Raw genomic sequence first — 16730 nt, 5'->3', positions numbered from 1 at the left:
TTTATCTAAAATCCAAGCATTTTTCAAACCTTGAAAACACTGCATTAAAACTCAAGAATTTTCAAGGTACAAACTCTGTCAACAGAAACAACTGCAAAAAATAAAGATCTGACTCACTATTGTTTTGGGTAAAATGTATTTGAAGTCGCTGTCAAATGCTGACAGTGCATGTTTTTTTTTGCTGTTGTTGTTTTTTGTGAATGCATCAAATGTTGAAAGCTTCCATGTGCTGAATTATGTGCACACTTATTTTTTTTAGGTTCAAACTTAGATTGCATCCAGTCAGAGTTTGATTAAAATCGATTAATTGATATCGTCAACACAGCATTACATAGAGCACATCAGTTATGGCAAACTGAAGCTCAAACATGCTTAAACGACGTGTGAGAACAAACCTCAAATTTCTGTTGAATTTTCATGTCTGGGTGAACTATCTCTTCAGTATGAAAGCCTGTTTCTGCCCGTTTCTGACTGTTTTCCTGCAAATCTACCTTTTGTCTCTGAATTGTGTGACAAACTTGAAATTGTGACCTGTGAAGTCAGAATTGTGTGATAGAAGCTCTATATTCTGAGAAATAAAGTCAGAATAACTAAATATTTATTTGCAATTGTAATTGTGAGATTTCTGAGTTGTAAAGTCAGAATTGTGAGATACAAACTTGCATTTTTTTTTTCTTCACATATCAGTGTTTTCCAGAATTTCTGTTTTCACTCAGAATTGGATTGCAGTTGCGAGTCTACATTTCACAATTCTGAGAATCGCGAGTAACTAAGGCCCCATTTACACTGCATGGTTCAAGTGACCCAATTCCGATTTTTTCCTCTCATGTGGCACAGATCGGATATGACCGGTGAACGTGTAAGCAGGAAAAAAACCGCATGGATTCCGATTTTCTCAGATCGGATTCAGGCCTCATTCATATGTGGTAATAAATCGGATATGAATCGGATACGTGCATTTGCGTGTGCTATGTAAGCAGACAAATCGGATATTCCCCAGTAAATGCGAGTCGTACGTCATTAAAAAAGTGACGTCAACTCAGGTGGACACCACCAACTGAGATCACATGACTTATTATAGGCGCGATGGAGGAAGAAGGATACACACAGTGGAGCAATGCCAAGGTTTCATGTCTTTTAAGTCTTTGGGGCGAAGAGACAGTGCAGGCAAAAATGCAGGGTTGTTACAGAAATAAATAAGTTTGAAGACATTTCACGAGATATGGGGAGGCACGGTTTAAGCGATTTTTTCTCCGCCGCGCCGTACGAGACCAATGTTTTGCTGATTTTTTTGTTTGACTTTTCAAAATATTATGGAAAGCAAAACACTGTATAATATTATTTGCATCTGCATCCATTGTATTTCGTGCTGTTTTACTTCCTTTTCCGGGTCAGAACGTCTACGTTTGGTAGTTTCAGCAGTGTATAGTGTAAATGCAAAAATCGGATACGGGTCACTTTTAAAAGATGATGTAAGCGGGTCGTCAAAAAAATCGGATATAGTCAGAAAATCGGATTTGGGCATCAAGACCTGCAGTGTAAATGCAGCCAAAGTCAGAACTGCGAGATAAAAACTAACATTTGTCTGAAAAAAGTCAGAATTGTGAGATTATATTTTGTATTTCTGACTTTATTTCTCGCACTTGCAAGTTTATATCAGGCAATTCTGACTTTGTATCTCACAATTGTGAGTTTGAATCATGTAACTATGAGGAAAAAAAGTCTTTAATGTAATGTAAACTCGCATTTGTGAGGAAAAAAAAGTCAGAATTGTGAAAAAGTCACAAAGTCCTTTTTTTTATTATTCAGTGGCGCAAATGGGCTTCCATAATTGAGCGTCTGTTGCTAGAAAACAAACAAAAAACAAAGAGCAGGGTTGTAGATTTTACTCAAACATGTTGCAAACGTTTCAATGAAAGTACAGTTTATCATGTGACCAACCTTAACGGTTTCATAATTGAGGAGAGAATCGATAGCAGCGTTTCCAGCCTCATTATCGGCCTTATTCATCTCGATCCTGAAGCGCGTCCTGATCGGAGACACAGACGGTGATTAGTGCAGCAGTGACCAGTGCAACAGACAATGACTGCTCTCTGACAGACTCACACAGTACCTCCACTGCGTCACAGCGATGGTGAAAGCGGTGTACGCCGACAGCGTCCCCACAGTGACCAGAGCAAACTGACCGCCACATTTATAATACTGCAGAGAAACAACAAAACAGATGTGAGGAACTGAAAGAGCGACACGTCTTCAGAGACCAAATGCATCATTTATCCTCATAATCCACACTCATGTTCATTTTACCTTGCATTTTCACCATTTCACCAGCTAATGGAGTGTGACAAATGGAGACATATACTGTTAGAGTTAATGTTTCTGCCATCACTAAAGGACTCGGATTAATCAACCCGTGGAGGTGATTATTAGGCACATAAAGAAACCACATTACAAGACTAATAATACTAGTCAAGTATTAGCATCTCATGAGAGCACATGTGACTGAGGGAAGGGTCTCTGATTACATCCTGTACATGTGAGCTGAACTTTAGATGTGTGTGTTTCTCATGATCTGTGTGTGATGTGAGGAACACTGCAGATGTCCGGTCAAATCTGGATTCTGTATGCGTCTCAAGTGAACACTTTATTGATTATTAGTGGATAAATAAGAGCTCTAACGCTCTAATCCTAACACTGTGTTACATCATGTGACTTCAGGAGATTTCAGCTCATTCTTGCAAAAGCGCCACATGCACTAGCATAAGGGTTAATGATGTGCTTATGCTTAAGAGCGTCGTTTTACTAATGAAGTCTCACATTAGCCTGGGAAATAAAGAATTACTTTTTTTTTTCCATATATTCACTGCTATGCAATGATCGCTCTAAGTTGTGAGCGCAGCGAACGCACAGAAGAAATAAAATGCAAAAATGAGTTGGGAAAGCCATTTGATTGAATTCTAGTAAATGCAAAATAATTGCAATGCTGTAGAGTTAGAACCGTTGAATGCATTTAACAGGTTTTATAGAAAGAGAATGATGTGCATCAAATCAGCCGCTGTAGAAATCGAATACTTTAAGGGTTGCGGACAAAATATCTCAGCATGAGAGCCAACACAAACACAATGACATGTCAGATACAATATTTTAAAGTAGAGTGGCTTGATTAAGTGCTGGACTGGTAACAGCAGATGATGGGCACAGAATGGTTACAAAACTTAGAGATATTTACAGTTTACAGTCACACACTTACAGCACTCTCTTCCAGCCACAATACAGTAAAAAGTTGGCACCGCACATCTCAGCCACGGTGCTTGGCTCTCCAGTTGTTTTCGTGTTTTTGTTAGGTTTTCATGTTTTATGTTTCTCAGACATGATCAGTTTTTACCAGGGATCAACTGCTGAACATTCGGCAGAACACACCACAAAATCTTCCACCGGTTTTCGATTATTTGGACGTTTTGCTGATAGTTGCAGTTGGCGAATCTCCGCTCTCTACTCAAAACGGACAAACTCCTTCCGCACTCCTGGACAAATAAGCATTTTTCAACTCTGCTCTGTTTCAGGGAAACCTGGCTGAATGATGCTAGGGGTGGGCGATATGACCAAAATCTTGTATCACGATATGTGTAATTGTGCCCATGAACAGCCGTTATCTGTGGTACAATAGTGGCTTTATAAACTATAACACTTTAATATAGGGCCAAATTCTCACTAGTTGCTTATTAGCATGGCTATTATTAACATATTGGCTGTTTATCAGCACATATTCTGCATGAGCATATCCTAACACCTAAACTTAACAACCATACTTACTATTAATAATCAGCAAATTAGATGTTTATTCAGGCTAAAGTCAGTTAATGGTTTGTTAATAGCAAGAATTGGAAGTTAAAATTAAGTGTGACCTTATAAACATATGAGGATATGCTTTGGACTTACCAAAATGCTGCTGACCAGTATCATTTCGAAGAGTGTAGGCCCCAGGTTAAAGACCAGAGCGCTGAGCACGAAGCTGATTCCTCGAGTGCCCCGGTCGATGGCTTTGGACAGCGCTCCCGTCTGCCTGCTCAGGTGGAAGCCCAGGTCCAGGTTGTGAAGATGGAGAAAGACGTTCTTGGCTATCCTCCTGATGGAGCTCTGAGCCACTTTCCCGAACACTGCGTTCCTCAGCTCATTGAAGAGAGCGGCTCCGGTGCGGGAAACGCCGTCTGAAAACACACACACACGTTCACTGTCAACACAACACACACTTAAAAGCACAGAAAACTTCATTTACACAGTTGCTGGAGAAACACAGGGAGTCACTGCGTGCGGCTCTGACAATTTCCAATAAATTAGGAGTTATTGGAGACAGTCACAGCAGCACTCTCATGCCCCCAGCAATGACAGAAATGAAGAGCCTAACATTGCACGATGCATTTTATTTGTATGTGCGTCTGTGTGAATGTTAACAAGCTTCACAGTCAGAGGCTGGAAACACATTAGACTGCATGACAACAGAGTACACCGGCTTCTTCCTCTTCATTCAAGAGCACCTGGAGCTCATTAAACCTGCCAGCTTAAACTCTTCCTGACCCACGAGTAAACCCAACTCACATTTACACCGTTTAGGCAACAAGAGCCTTGTTAAGGCAACTATATGAAAGAAATCGGCTATAGGGGGCTTCAAAGTTGCAAAGATACACAAAACTACATACAGTTGATTAAACCTATAGCCTGCTGCTCATGTACATTCACAAACACTTCCAGTTTCATCTGGATTTAGCAAAATCATTTCAATTTTAGGACGTGTTCTCAGCATTGCATCAGCTACTGATGAACACATTCATTTGTATTTGAATTCTCACTCAGTGGGATATTTAACACACATTACTACTGTATGTATTTTTAATAAGCGCATTAAAATGCACAAATTCACATTATTTCTTATTTGCATGTAATGCAAGGGTTCACAAACTTTGTTTGCTATTCAAACCTCTTTCCCCTTATACACCCACATGAAGTACCCCTGCAATTTTAAGGCAGTATGTTCATGTTCACGGTTCTCAGACATTGGTAATGGTCACATGACCTGCAGGTAAACAAATAAAATATTTCAGATTTTTTTAGTAAGTCTTAAAATAATTAATGTTACTTTTTCACGATTTAATTATATTTTAATTAAACCCTGCAGTTCCTTCACTAAACCTTGTCACACTAAACGTCATGTTAACGCACTTCATGTTGTCAGTAACAATGAATGGCCATATAGTTAATTTTTAAAATATGACGTAAGAATTGAGATACCAAAAGTCAATAATGAATTTGACATGAACATCCCATTAAGGTTTTATCTGCTAGTGGGAAACAAAACTGCTCTTAATGCATTAAATTCACAGCCTCAGGATGAATAGTGCCTTAAATACAATATCAATCAAGGCAAATTCTGCACAGATAATCTGTGCCTTGCAGCGCACACAAATCACACAAGCAGCAGCAGCAGCAGAGAAGCATTTAATGGTCTGTGTGCACAGGACCTAATGGCTCTCGTTAAAATATGCAGTTATGGGAAGACTATGGTGAATTCGCTAAGTGCTTAGTTACCACTAGTCATTATCTTGATTTATCTTTATTCAAACATGCACTTGGGCTCCATTGGGTGGCACAAACTGCCATCTTCAACAAAAGCAAACTAAGACTAGAATGAATTATACGAATAAATTAGTCTGTACTGGTCAAACTCTATGACAGGGAAAATCATGTTCATATCACACCTGTACTGCTCACAGATACCTCGCCTTGATGTTTTAGACTGACACTGTAAACTCGGGCCATCAAGTGTTGAAATTGTGCAACCGTTCTCTTCTAATGCATGGATGAAAACCACCCGATGATGGCGAGGTTTGTGGAAAAACACAACATGAAAATAAGCTTATGTTAAAAAAAAATGTTACAAGATAATACCCTCTCTGTCTTCTGACACATTCCCGTTCTGTCCTAGTAATAATACTGTATGTATTATTAAATGATGTATTATGAAAACCTCCTGAAACTATATACTGGACCCAACAGAAAACCCAGGACAAACTGCAATGGCTCATTTAATGCGCAAAATATATGTTTACATAAAATTTATAAATGCACAGTCGCCAGTTTAACTGTTAAGGATTAGAGCAGGATTATATTATATTTAACTAAAGCTAAAACTTATATATATGTGTGTGTATGTGTGTGTGTATGTGTGTGTGTGTGTGTGTGTGTGTGTGTGTGTGTGTGTGTGTGTGTGTGTGTGTGTGTAAAACACTTGCGTTACTTGAAATGAAATAAACTTTAACTGAAATAAAAATATTTAAAAAAAAATGTTTTAGGTCAGCTAGTTCCATAGGCAGCATTTTTTAGTTTAAATTGGTTTAACCTGACGTACTAAAAAAAAAAAAAAAACAAAAAAAAAGCTATAAAAACATACAGTAAAAAAAATACAAAAAAAATTAAACAACAAAAATACTAAAACTTGCACTAAAAATAAATTGAAAAGGGAAGATAAATAAAAAAAAAATCAGCATTAATTAAAAGTTCAATAGTATCTCAATGAAACTAAAACAATGCTGGTCTAGACAGAGTGAGCAATGGTCACAAAACACCAACATGATAATTAAGCACACTACTACCTCAGGAGAGTAAAAGTACATTATATTCAATAAATTATGCGTCTAATTTTGGTGCACTGATGGCAATGTTTTAAGAAACCCCTGTGGTGAATCAGTTTCTCTCTCTGCTGCTGACACGGTGTTATAGTTCAGCCAGGAGTTTGAGGTCAACGCTGTCAAAGTGACGAGCAAATGAAACACAAACTTACAAACCGCATTTGCACCCGGAGCAGATGCATGAATGACCAAACCCATCACACTGAATCTAAAAAGCAATATTGACACAAAACTTTCGGGGAAAGGTCAGTTGGCGCTTAATATGCAGCACGCTTCCCAAAACAAAGTCAAACACCTGCCAAGACAGGACTCACAGCCAATCAAAACAGCCGTTGCCATGGTGACCACCGTGTTCGGCGCGTCGCTCAGGTTCAACGTGTGTCCCGACATCTGGTTCAGGCCGTCCACCGCATATTTAAACATGAAGGGCACCATCACGTTGGTTATCTGGAGGACAAGCAGAAAACAGGAGAGGTTGATGTGTTTTTCTTGGTTCCTGAGTGCACTGATGGGCAGAGGCTTTAACAGCGTCCTCCTGCAGACACGGCTCAAAATGAGCTGCTTGATGCATCCACTAATGGAACTGAAATGGTTATTAAAGATAATTAAAAGCTCGCGGACAGCTGCTGGGTCGTGCCAGTAAACAGCGCCGCGACATTTCCCTCGAATCTGGCCCCACTTTCGCTCACCCCTTTCATCGTATGTGGCACATTTCAACAGCACTCGATGATGAATCTTGAGTGAATCTCGTGTCAAGAACATGTCCTGGTCATATTTCACCCCCGAAAAGACCAGTTAGATGTTTTGTACGGTGACATTTTTTGTGACAGTTTAGCACATTTTCTACCAGAATTTCCAAATTGTTTGTTTGTTGTGTTTAACGCCAGTCCAGCTTCTGTGGCTATTTTCATGACGAGAAATATTACGGCTGAATTATATAATTTACCACTTGCCTTTATAATCTGAGAAATGCAGTTTTGTGCATTGGCTTAGGCTTCCTTGTACCTATATATGGAAAAAAAAAAACTATATGATTTCTAAAGATAAACGTGACACTGATTAAAATTCAGCTTTGCATCAGAGAAATACATTATACTTTAAAGTACATTAAAATAACAATGATAATGTTTTTTTTTTTTATTATTATTCCTGTGTTTTTCATCAAATAAATGCAACTTTGGTGAGCAGAAGACTTTTGACTTCTTTCAAAAACAAAACAAACAAAAAAAAAAATCCTACAGACCACAGACGTTCACACTGGTGCCAAGCCACCCATTTAGTTGAGCTCTGCACGGTACTCATACATTTAAATTAAACTAAATTGTACATGAGTACGTACAAATATATTGAACATCATCAGAGAAAATCATACCTGGAAAACAATCTTGAAGCTAATTCTGTCATTTACTCAACCTCATGTCCTTCCAAATCTGTATGACTTACTCACTTCTGTGCAACACCACGTATGCTGGACTCCACTAGCTTTCATAGCAAGTACAAAAAAAAACCCAGACATTTCAAATAAATTATTTTGTATTTTCCATAGAAATAAGAAAGTCATGCAGTTTGCTTTTACAAGAAGCAATGTCACCGCAAAGCAAAGCAGGGATGCGTAACCTACTAATTACTGCACTGAAGCTTCATTTGTGGAAGATAAAAATGAGCTGCCAGCACCTCAGAGATAATTTCTCTTTCAAACAGCACGCATCCATAGCAATGCCCTTTTCCAAGAGGACCGAGTCTGGAGGCAAGTGGCTCTGAACCCGTTTTATTAGTTACAACAGCCGCCTCAAACGCACGGCACGAGCCAAACAAAACCTGTATATCTGTGAGGAAGGTTTGATAAGCTTTCTCTTTTGGTTCAATAATAGTGGACGATTCCCTCCATGCTGAATTCTGAATACATACGTTTCTGAAGCCCTCGTCAGTCTGCAGACACATGACACCTACACAGCTGAGCAGGTCTCCTTAGATTTGATTTATACATCTAGTTACTTTAACACACACACACTGTAAGATTAAACACATGTTTAAAAGAGTATCTGTTGTTGACGTTTTGGTGGTTATCAAATACTCATTCTCGGTCATTTGCACTGAGAATATCACACAAGCTGATGGGGAAAAAAAGAAAGTGTCAAAAAAACAACAACAACAACAAAAAACATCATTTATTTTCTGGGTGTAAACTGGTGCAGACAGAAAGAAGAATAACTTAGAACTATTGTGTGACCGAATGGTTAAAGTTGTCATGACGTGGGGGATATGTATGGGTTCAACAACACTACAAAAATAAACTGAGTTTCAGAACTCAAAACTTCCTCATGCATTACTAAATTATGACATGAATTATTTAATAAAAAAAGAAGCCTTTTAAATTATAAGTGGACCTAAGGGGTGGGGATCATAGTGTACATTGCTTCTACTCGTATTCATATTTAATACAAATACAAATTTGGTGCAAATTTAAGTTTCGATACAGGTTTTTTAGTTCAGCATGTATTATGAACAAATGCAGCTTTGTTTTAACTTCTGTGTGTGTGTGTGTATAACGTAATCAAAGAATCAAAGTACTGACTTTGTGAGGTATATTGATAGATTTACAAACAACATATACACTATAAAAAAAAGTGTGTAGTGTGGGACAAAACTGTTTATACTAATATGTGTCCCTGGAGCACAGAACCAGTCTTAAGTCTCTGGGGTATATTTGTAGCAATAGACAACAATACATTGTATGGGTCAAAATTATCCATTTTATTTTATGCCAAAAATCATTAGGATATTAAGTTAAGATCATGTTCCATGAAGATATTTTGTAAGTTTCCTACTTTAATTATATCTAAACTTAATTTTTGATTAGTAATATGGATTGCTAATTACTTAATTTGGACAACTTTAAAGATGATTTTCTCAATATTTAGACTTTTTTGCTTTATAGGTTTCCAGATTTTCAAATAGTTGTATCTCAGACAAATATTGTCCTCCTAACAAACCATACATCAATGGAAAGATTATTTATTCAGCTTTCAGATTATGTATAAATCTCAATTTTGAAAAATTGACACTCATGACTGGTTTTGTGGTCCAGGGTCACATATACTTTATTGTTGTGAAAGTATCTGGAAAATAATGAAGGCCAGAGTGAACTCCTGTGAGAAAAGTGCATGATCCAGGTTGTCCTAAAGACGAGAGATGTGCTTTATATATCATGCACTTCAAATGAACTCATAGGCCTGTTTTAAGCAGCTTGCCCTCCTGCCACATGCACGTGCTGTTTGATGGACGTGTCCCTTATGCTTGCATCCTTATATGTAATTGTTGGAATAAGATATACAGTTGGCTAATATGTTTTGCATCCAAAATTGGGAGCACTTCATATCAGCCGGTTACAGCAGTACTGACAGACTTTATGTAAAGACAGTCAAAGAAAACCTGCAGACACACCAAAATGTGTCCCATCGTAACATTACGACCCCAAACACAACATATTAAAATACAAACAGCCTAAACTTTACTCGTCACAGAACTAGAGCTGTATAAAAGACAATGGCCATTAAATGATATAGCGGTGGTATGATAAAGAAACACACCTTGGCTCCAGCGAGGAGACCCAGTGAGATGGCCACTCGAGCGCGCAGGTCCGGTCTGTCCTTGGGCCAAACATACCACAACATGGCCCCCAAAATCTTCGAGGAGTTCACTTCCTTCAGCTGCAAAAAAGCAAAAGATATGCATTTTTAAAAAGGTTTCCCGTGCGAACCACAGACCTTATTTTAGGAGATTTAACCAAACTCTCATTCAAAAAAAAAACATTGCCTCTGGGACGATGGAACGGACGTGCTACAATGCTAACTCGCTACAAAGTGACGTCATAGCTTCACCACTCTATAAACAAGATTAAACTGCTTTTATTAATTCAACGTGACTGCAAAAACATACTGCATAGGGTGAACACAAAACACAACAACAAAACACAAAAACAACAATGAAACATAAGCAGAAGTGACAAATGAGTAATAGTAGAAGTATTCAAAAAGCAATAGCATGTATAATAATAATAATAATAATAATAATAATAATAATATTTTGTGACGACGGCAACAGTAATAATAATAAAAGTAGTGATAGTAAAGATGGTGCTGATAATAAGTTGTGTTGATGGAAATAGTAATAATAGTAACAGTAATATCAATATTAATAATAATAACATTTATATCAATAATAATAGTAACAGTTATAACAGTAGTAATAATAATAATAATAATAGTAATACTAAATATGGTGATTATGATAATATTTTGTATTGACAGCAATAGTAATATCAATAATATAATAACATTAATAACAACAATAATAATAATAATAATAATAATAATAATAACAACAGTAATGCTAAAGATGGCAATGATGATAATATTTTGTGATGACGGCAACAGTAATATCAATAATAATAACAATAAAAAAAAATTATTCAACATGACTAATAAACACAAAACTACAGCAATATATGGTTTATCTGAGTTCTTATTATTGTCATTTTCATTATAATAAAGTATATCTATAATGCAATGCTAATCGACATAGCCTTTATAACTGCTTAGAATACTGCATTTTTGACTTTCATGAGCTGTAAGCACTAATCATCAAAATTAAAACAAAAAACTTTTGAAATATTTTATATGTAATGAATCTAGAATATATGAAAGTTTCACTTTTTGAAATAAGTTACAAAAAAAAAATCACGATATTCAATTTTTTTATATGTATGTATACACACACATATATATATATATATATATATATATATATGTGTGTGTGTGTGTGTGTGTGTGAGTGTATGTGGTGTACATACATAGTTATACATACATAGTTTTTCATTCACAACTGTCACTCTCTCAAACCCAGTGTTTCAAGGCAAAACAAAATCAAACATCCCAGGCATTTCCTGTAATATTTAGTTTGTAAATGATTATGTGGTGCTGTATGACGCACCATATCTACAGCAGGGGGCAGCAGAGATCCACAGAGCCCTCTGCAATCCAGCTCCAGCTCCAGCTCAGTTAACCAACCCATCTACCCATGCACAAAACCAGACCGCCAACATCGTAATCAGCACAGCCCTCTGCAAGCACAACCCACACTTCTAGTGTGTCAGGTTTGCTAGATGTGTAAGAGCTCTCACACTGTAGACAGCACAGCTGATGAAGGTTTTTGAAAGATTGCCAGTATTTAACAATATCAAGCGAGTAATCTGTGCTGCTGAGGATAATCTACAGTTTGTTTATAAAACTGCTGTTGGGGCAGATGATGCAATTATTTATCCCTTACACAAAGCACTAAAGTAAATCTGGATTAGGGCTGCACAATTGTATAAACATCACATGTGAGGATGCAGTTTTGTGGACTGGTGTGAGATTAACTATCTTAGGCTAAGTGCAAGTAACATACAAGGGTCGCAAACTGAGATTTTAACACCACAGAAGTTCTTGGGTGTATATCTGAATAGCAAGCGTGACTGGTCTGACAATACTATCAAATCTATTTATCAGAATTAATCATAATGCTTTGTGAAACTGATACTGGGAAAGGCACGTTGTTGTGAATCTCCAAATGTCTTCATGATCCAATCATACACAGAATATACACGTAATAGTTTCAAAGCTACAGGAGGAAGAGGTTCTGTTAGTTTTAGATTAAAGAAGCATTGTCCATTTGCACTTCAATATCACAAATAATGATTGACCGAGTAATAAAATGATGCTTATATTATATAATCTGACAACTAGTGGCAATGGTGACTAGATCTGAGGAGAGTGTAGTTGAGCACTGACCAACCTGGTTTATTTATTTATTTATTTCAAATTTAGTGGTTTCGATTTTAATGTTTTTTTTTTTTTTTTTTTTTTTTTTTTTTTGTGGATAGGAAGTTCTGTTTTAAGCCTTTGATTAAAATGTAATAATCAAATAATAATAAAAATAACTTAATTCAAAACATGTATTATTATTACTCTATGAAGCACATTTTACTCTACAATAACAACACATTTCTCTCATTAATTTCTTGAAGTTTAATCAAACTCTTTGTCACGAAAACCACTGAGTTTCTGAAATTCAGATCTGTGGAAAATTGAAGAATGAGAGGCTGGTTGATGTTTTATATTTATTACATTTTGACTAAATACCACAAAGACACAAAATCACATTAACAGACTTTTAAATTAAATGTTGACCTGCTCGACTCAAGATCTGTGGATATTTGAATATCTATTCTAATTCTATTCTTAAAAAAAAAACTTGTCCCTTTTAGACTTGCACTCTATTCATTTACTGCTTGTTTTCTTTAAAATTAAAAAAAGATTTTTTAAAAAAAAAAAAAGCTTTTCAAATATTTTTGTATTCTATCATTACACAATTAACAAAAGAAAAAAAGGCCTCTAACACTAGCTTGCTCTATTCTTTTTCTATTCTATCTGTTTTCTTTTTATTTATCATATAATAAAAAAAAACCTTGCTATGTGTACTGTGTTAAAGTAAAATGAGACTTGTTATAGCCCTTATATATCATTGCTCTTTTGTTGACTTTGATTGCTTCTATTGTCCTCATTTGTAAGTCTCTTTGGATAAAAGCGTCTGCTAAATGACTAAATGTAAATGTAAATATAAGACACACAATTTTGGAATAACAAGCACCAATTAATATTGCACAATAAGCCAAAAAAATGGGTTTTAAAAAATCTTTTGCATTAAAAATCCTCAATATGGACTGAAGCTCAATTATATACACATGAGAGAAAAACAAACAAACAAACAAACAAAACCTTACCACATTTTTGGGGTCTGCACTGAGTCCTGCTCCTGCGTGGCCGTGCCAGCACTGTCTCTCTGCAGTCTGTGAATGCTGAAACACAGCGACTCATTAACACTTCACTTACCGTGCTCAGACATGAATCAATGTCTTATTCTCCACATACTTTCACTGCTTCTAATATCTTTGTGCTGCTCTGAGCTCTGCTGTTGGACCATGTTGATGACGCCCGGCTTCGACTTGACCGCTGAAAGAAAGTCAAGAGACACAAGCTAAGACATTTTATTAAATATAACGTGGAATGTATATTAGTCCTTTCAGTGGATTACTTTAGAGTTATGTACATACTTTAACCTGTTTCCAAAATTGCATCATATATAAAAACCTCTTCTTAAAGATTCATCTGGCTCCATCTGATATATATATTAATAGATTCATCTGGCTCCATCTGATATATATATTTGGTACCAGACCTTCACAGTTAATGAAAAGCCTGTTCATCTGATATATATATTTGGTACCAGACCTTCACGGCTAATGAAAAGCCTGTTTAATGCGAATCAATAATATTTGTTTTACACCTTGCTCTCCTCATAACAGCACATTTAGCTTATCACTATTTCATTCACAAATTCAGTCAAAAGGGACCAAAGAGCACCAGAGGGTTTAATAGTGATCGAATTATATACAGAATGCAATCAGAGAAGGCTCCCTTTATAATCACTTGAGCTGTCAATCATTCTCAAGCTCAGCGTGAGTGATCTGAGTTTCACCAAAACCCCCGTTATAATCGGTGATGCTGTTTACACGCCTCAATCAGTGCAACCCTCCAGGCAATGGGAGAAGGTCTTAATATGATGTTATAATCGTCACAGCTCTGCTCTTACAGTAATAACAGTAAAGAGCTCCACGGGTAAAACTGATATCAAATGCAGAGATGTTGTGCAATCACAGCAGAGAGTTTGGAAATGCCTTTTATTTGTAAGTGCACCTAAAGAAACATTATACAATTAGACACACTGATTATGTGTGCTGTATGACACACTGATAAAGTACAGATACTTGAAAGTTATATTTACAGCGGAGTAAAAATAAGTTACCGAGGTTTCCTACGAAAGACCAACAGCGAGTGTCACATTCACGCAACAGAATATTCACAATTTCATGAGTCAGAACCATTATAGCAACTTCCTACTTCAGTAAACAACGGCTAGCATGATACAAACCCACGCAAGCAACACAACAAACATGTTGTGCTGACAGTGCTTTACAGTACAGCGCGAGGCTGCACTGGTGAGCTCCTGTGTTTGAAGTCTGAGAGTCTGTGCTCGTCTCGTAAAGTGTGTGACAGAGGTGACTGTACCGGACACGTGCTCCGCTCTTTCCGTTTACTCGCCGCTCGGTGCTCGTGACAGGTCCACGCGTGGACGGCGCTGCTCTGCTGAAGCAACAAGTACAATTTGCGCCTTTGAATGTGAAATCCGTACTTCAGCGAGAACCGAGAGCGGCGCCATGTTGACATGGAGGGCTGACGGACCGTCACGCGTGACATCACTTCCGCGCAGGCGCCTCCTTTAGCCAATAGAAATACGACAGTGGATTTCTTACGATCGTTTATTTTCAATCATGACATGTAAAAAGGCTATATTCCTCTTTTTTAATTTAAATATGTATTTATACGGTCCGTGTATCTTTTGTTTTAAATAATTATATGTGGAAAGGTTTTATTTTCTTATTAATTAGAAGTTTGTTTTTATTTTTTAAGTTTTGTTTTTGATTTTGGTTTTTAATTTTTTGTTTGTTTTTTTTTTTTTGTGTGTTGTTTTGAATGTGAACTGTGATACCCGACCCGTACACTGACCTTTTTTTTCCTGTTTTTTTTCGTCCAATTTTCTAATACTATTATTTGATGACAGCAATATTTGGAAAACAAAATACAGCCATTTCTGCTTTTTTCTTTTAAACAAAAAACCAAGTTGCACCCTTTTTTAAATTTCATCTTTCATTCCGAAATAGAATAATGAATGAACGAAAAAGTACACGGACCTCCGAAATAGAATAATAAATGAACGAAAAAGTACGTACAGAAGGGATGAAAGGGGCGCCGCCCACACATTCAAAATAAATATTAAAGCATCTCATTTTTTTTTTTACCCATGAACAAAAGTACGAAAAATCCAGCTAAATTTTCGTTTTAGCTGGAGAAAAAATATGAGGGAAAAAGGAGGGTATAAGGTCCGTGTATATTTTGGTCATTTTATTTTCTACTTAAAGAGAAATAAAAAGAAATGAGAAACGGTTTGATTTTATTTTTTTCGTTTTAAGAAATTCTCGACTTTAAATAAAGAACCAATGAGATATAAAAATCGCTGACTGGTTGGGTAATGATTTCCTGTTAGATAGAAAGGTTTTTGAGGGCGCAGTGGCTTCGCTATTATGACGTCACAATAAGCAGAAAGTTAGAACGTTCGAAGAATATAAATGTAAAGTGTGAGCATCCTCGCGCATTTAATGTGTCTCACCATCAGAGACAAACCGTCTGAGGTAAGTCAAACTTTGTGTGTGTGTTCCTCCTGGGCATGGCGTTGGGGAAAGCTCTGTCTTTGTAAGATGCTCAGCCTCCAAACAAGTTCTCTCGCATTATATTGTTTGCCCAGGCTGATGATGGCTGATTATTGCAGATTATTCTATTGTCAGTTGTTGCGCATTGTAAACTTGTTTGTTTCTCTCGGGTTTATAATTCTAGATTTTTGTACTGGTTGTTTCATGGCCCTTGTAGATTAATAGATTGCAGATTATTACAGATTGCCACATTGTTGATTATTACGTTGTTGCTGGTTTGCACTTTCTCTCCAGTTTGTAACTGAACTTTTAACATTAGTTGTGTTCAGGCATGTTGGGTCAGACACTATTCTCAGACATAAAGGTTCAAAAGTTGTGGGGCACTACTTTTTTAAAAGGTACATGTTGTCTAAATACTAGTGTGTACTTTTGAGGCACTTATATAGATCCTTTTGGGGTAAATAAGATACAAATCTGTACCTTTTGAAAGGGTACTGTCCTAGTGACTAGTGAGTTTTTGTACTTTTTTTTCTGAGAGTGATAGACTGCAGATTTTTGCCATATGATATGCTTTTTTATGCCTTTTTTTTTTTTTTTTGTGTTTAAAAGTGCATATTATTATTTACTATGGGCATGTTTTTGGTTTGATAATTTCTCTCATAATATTAATTGAATATTAT

At 36.6% G+C, this 16730-nt stretch overlaps 1 protein-coding gene across 1 annotated transcript in view; it reads right to left on the bottom strand.

Annotated features, from left to right (window-relative positions):
* LOC122139574 (iron-sulfur clusters transporter ABCB7, mitochondrial-like) overlaps positions 1-15017 on the bottom strand; it is a 31770-nt gene extending 16753 nt beyond the window's left edge. Inside the window, 9 exon segments of the mRNA XM_042737842.1 lie at positions 1942-2029; positions 2114-2202; positions 3940-4208; positions 6998-7130; positions 10274-10393; positions 13507-13581; positions 13655-13735; positions 14852-14983; positions 14985-15017. Of these exon segments, the coding sequence (XP_042593776.1) occupies positions 1942-2029; positions 2114-2202; positions 3940-4208; positions 6998-7130; positions 10274-10393; positions 13507-13581; positions 13655-13735; positions 14852-14983; positions 14985-15002 (1005 nt within the window). The 5' untranslated portion in view covers positions 15003-15017.
* Positions 15018-16730: the final 1713 nt, after the last annotated feature.

Source organism: Cyprinus carpio, chromosome B14 (genome assembly GCF_018340385.1).
Source record: "Cyprinus carpio isolate SPL01 chromosome B14, ASM1834038v1, whole genome shotgun sequence".
Taxonomy (NCBI): domain Eukaryota; kingdom Metazoa; phylum Chordata; class Actinopteri; order Cypriniformes; family Cyprinidae; genus Cyprinus; species Cyprinus carpio.
Note: the sequence above shows the minus strand (reverse complement) of the source record. Positions and strands in the feature narration are given on the sequence as shown.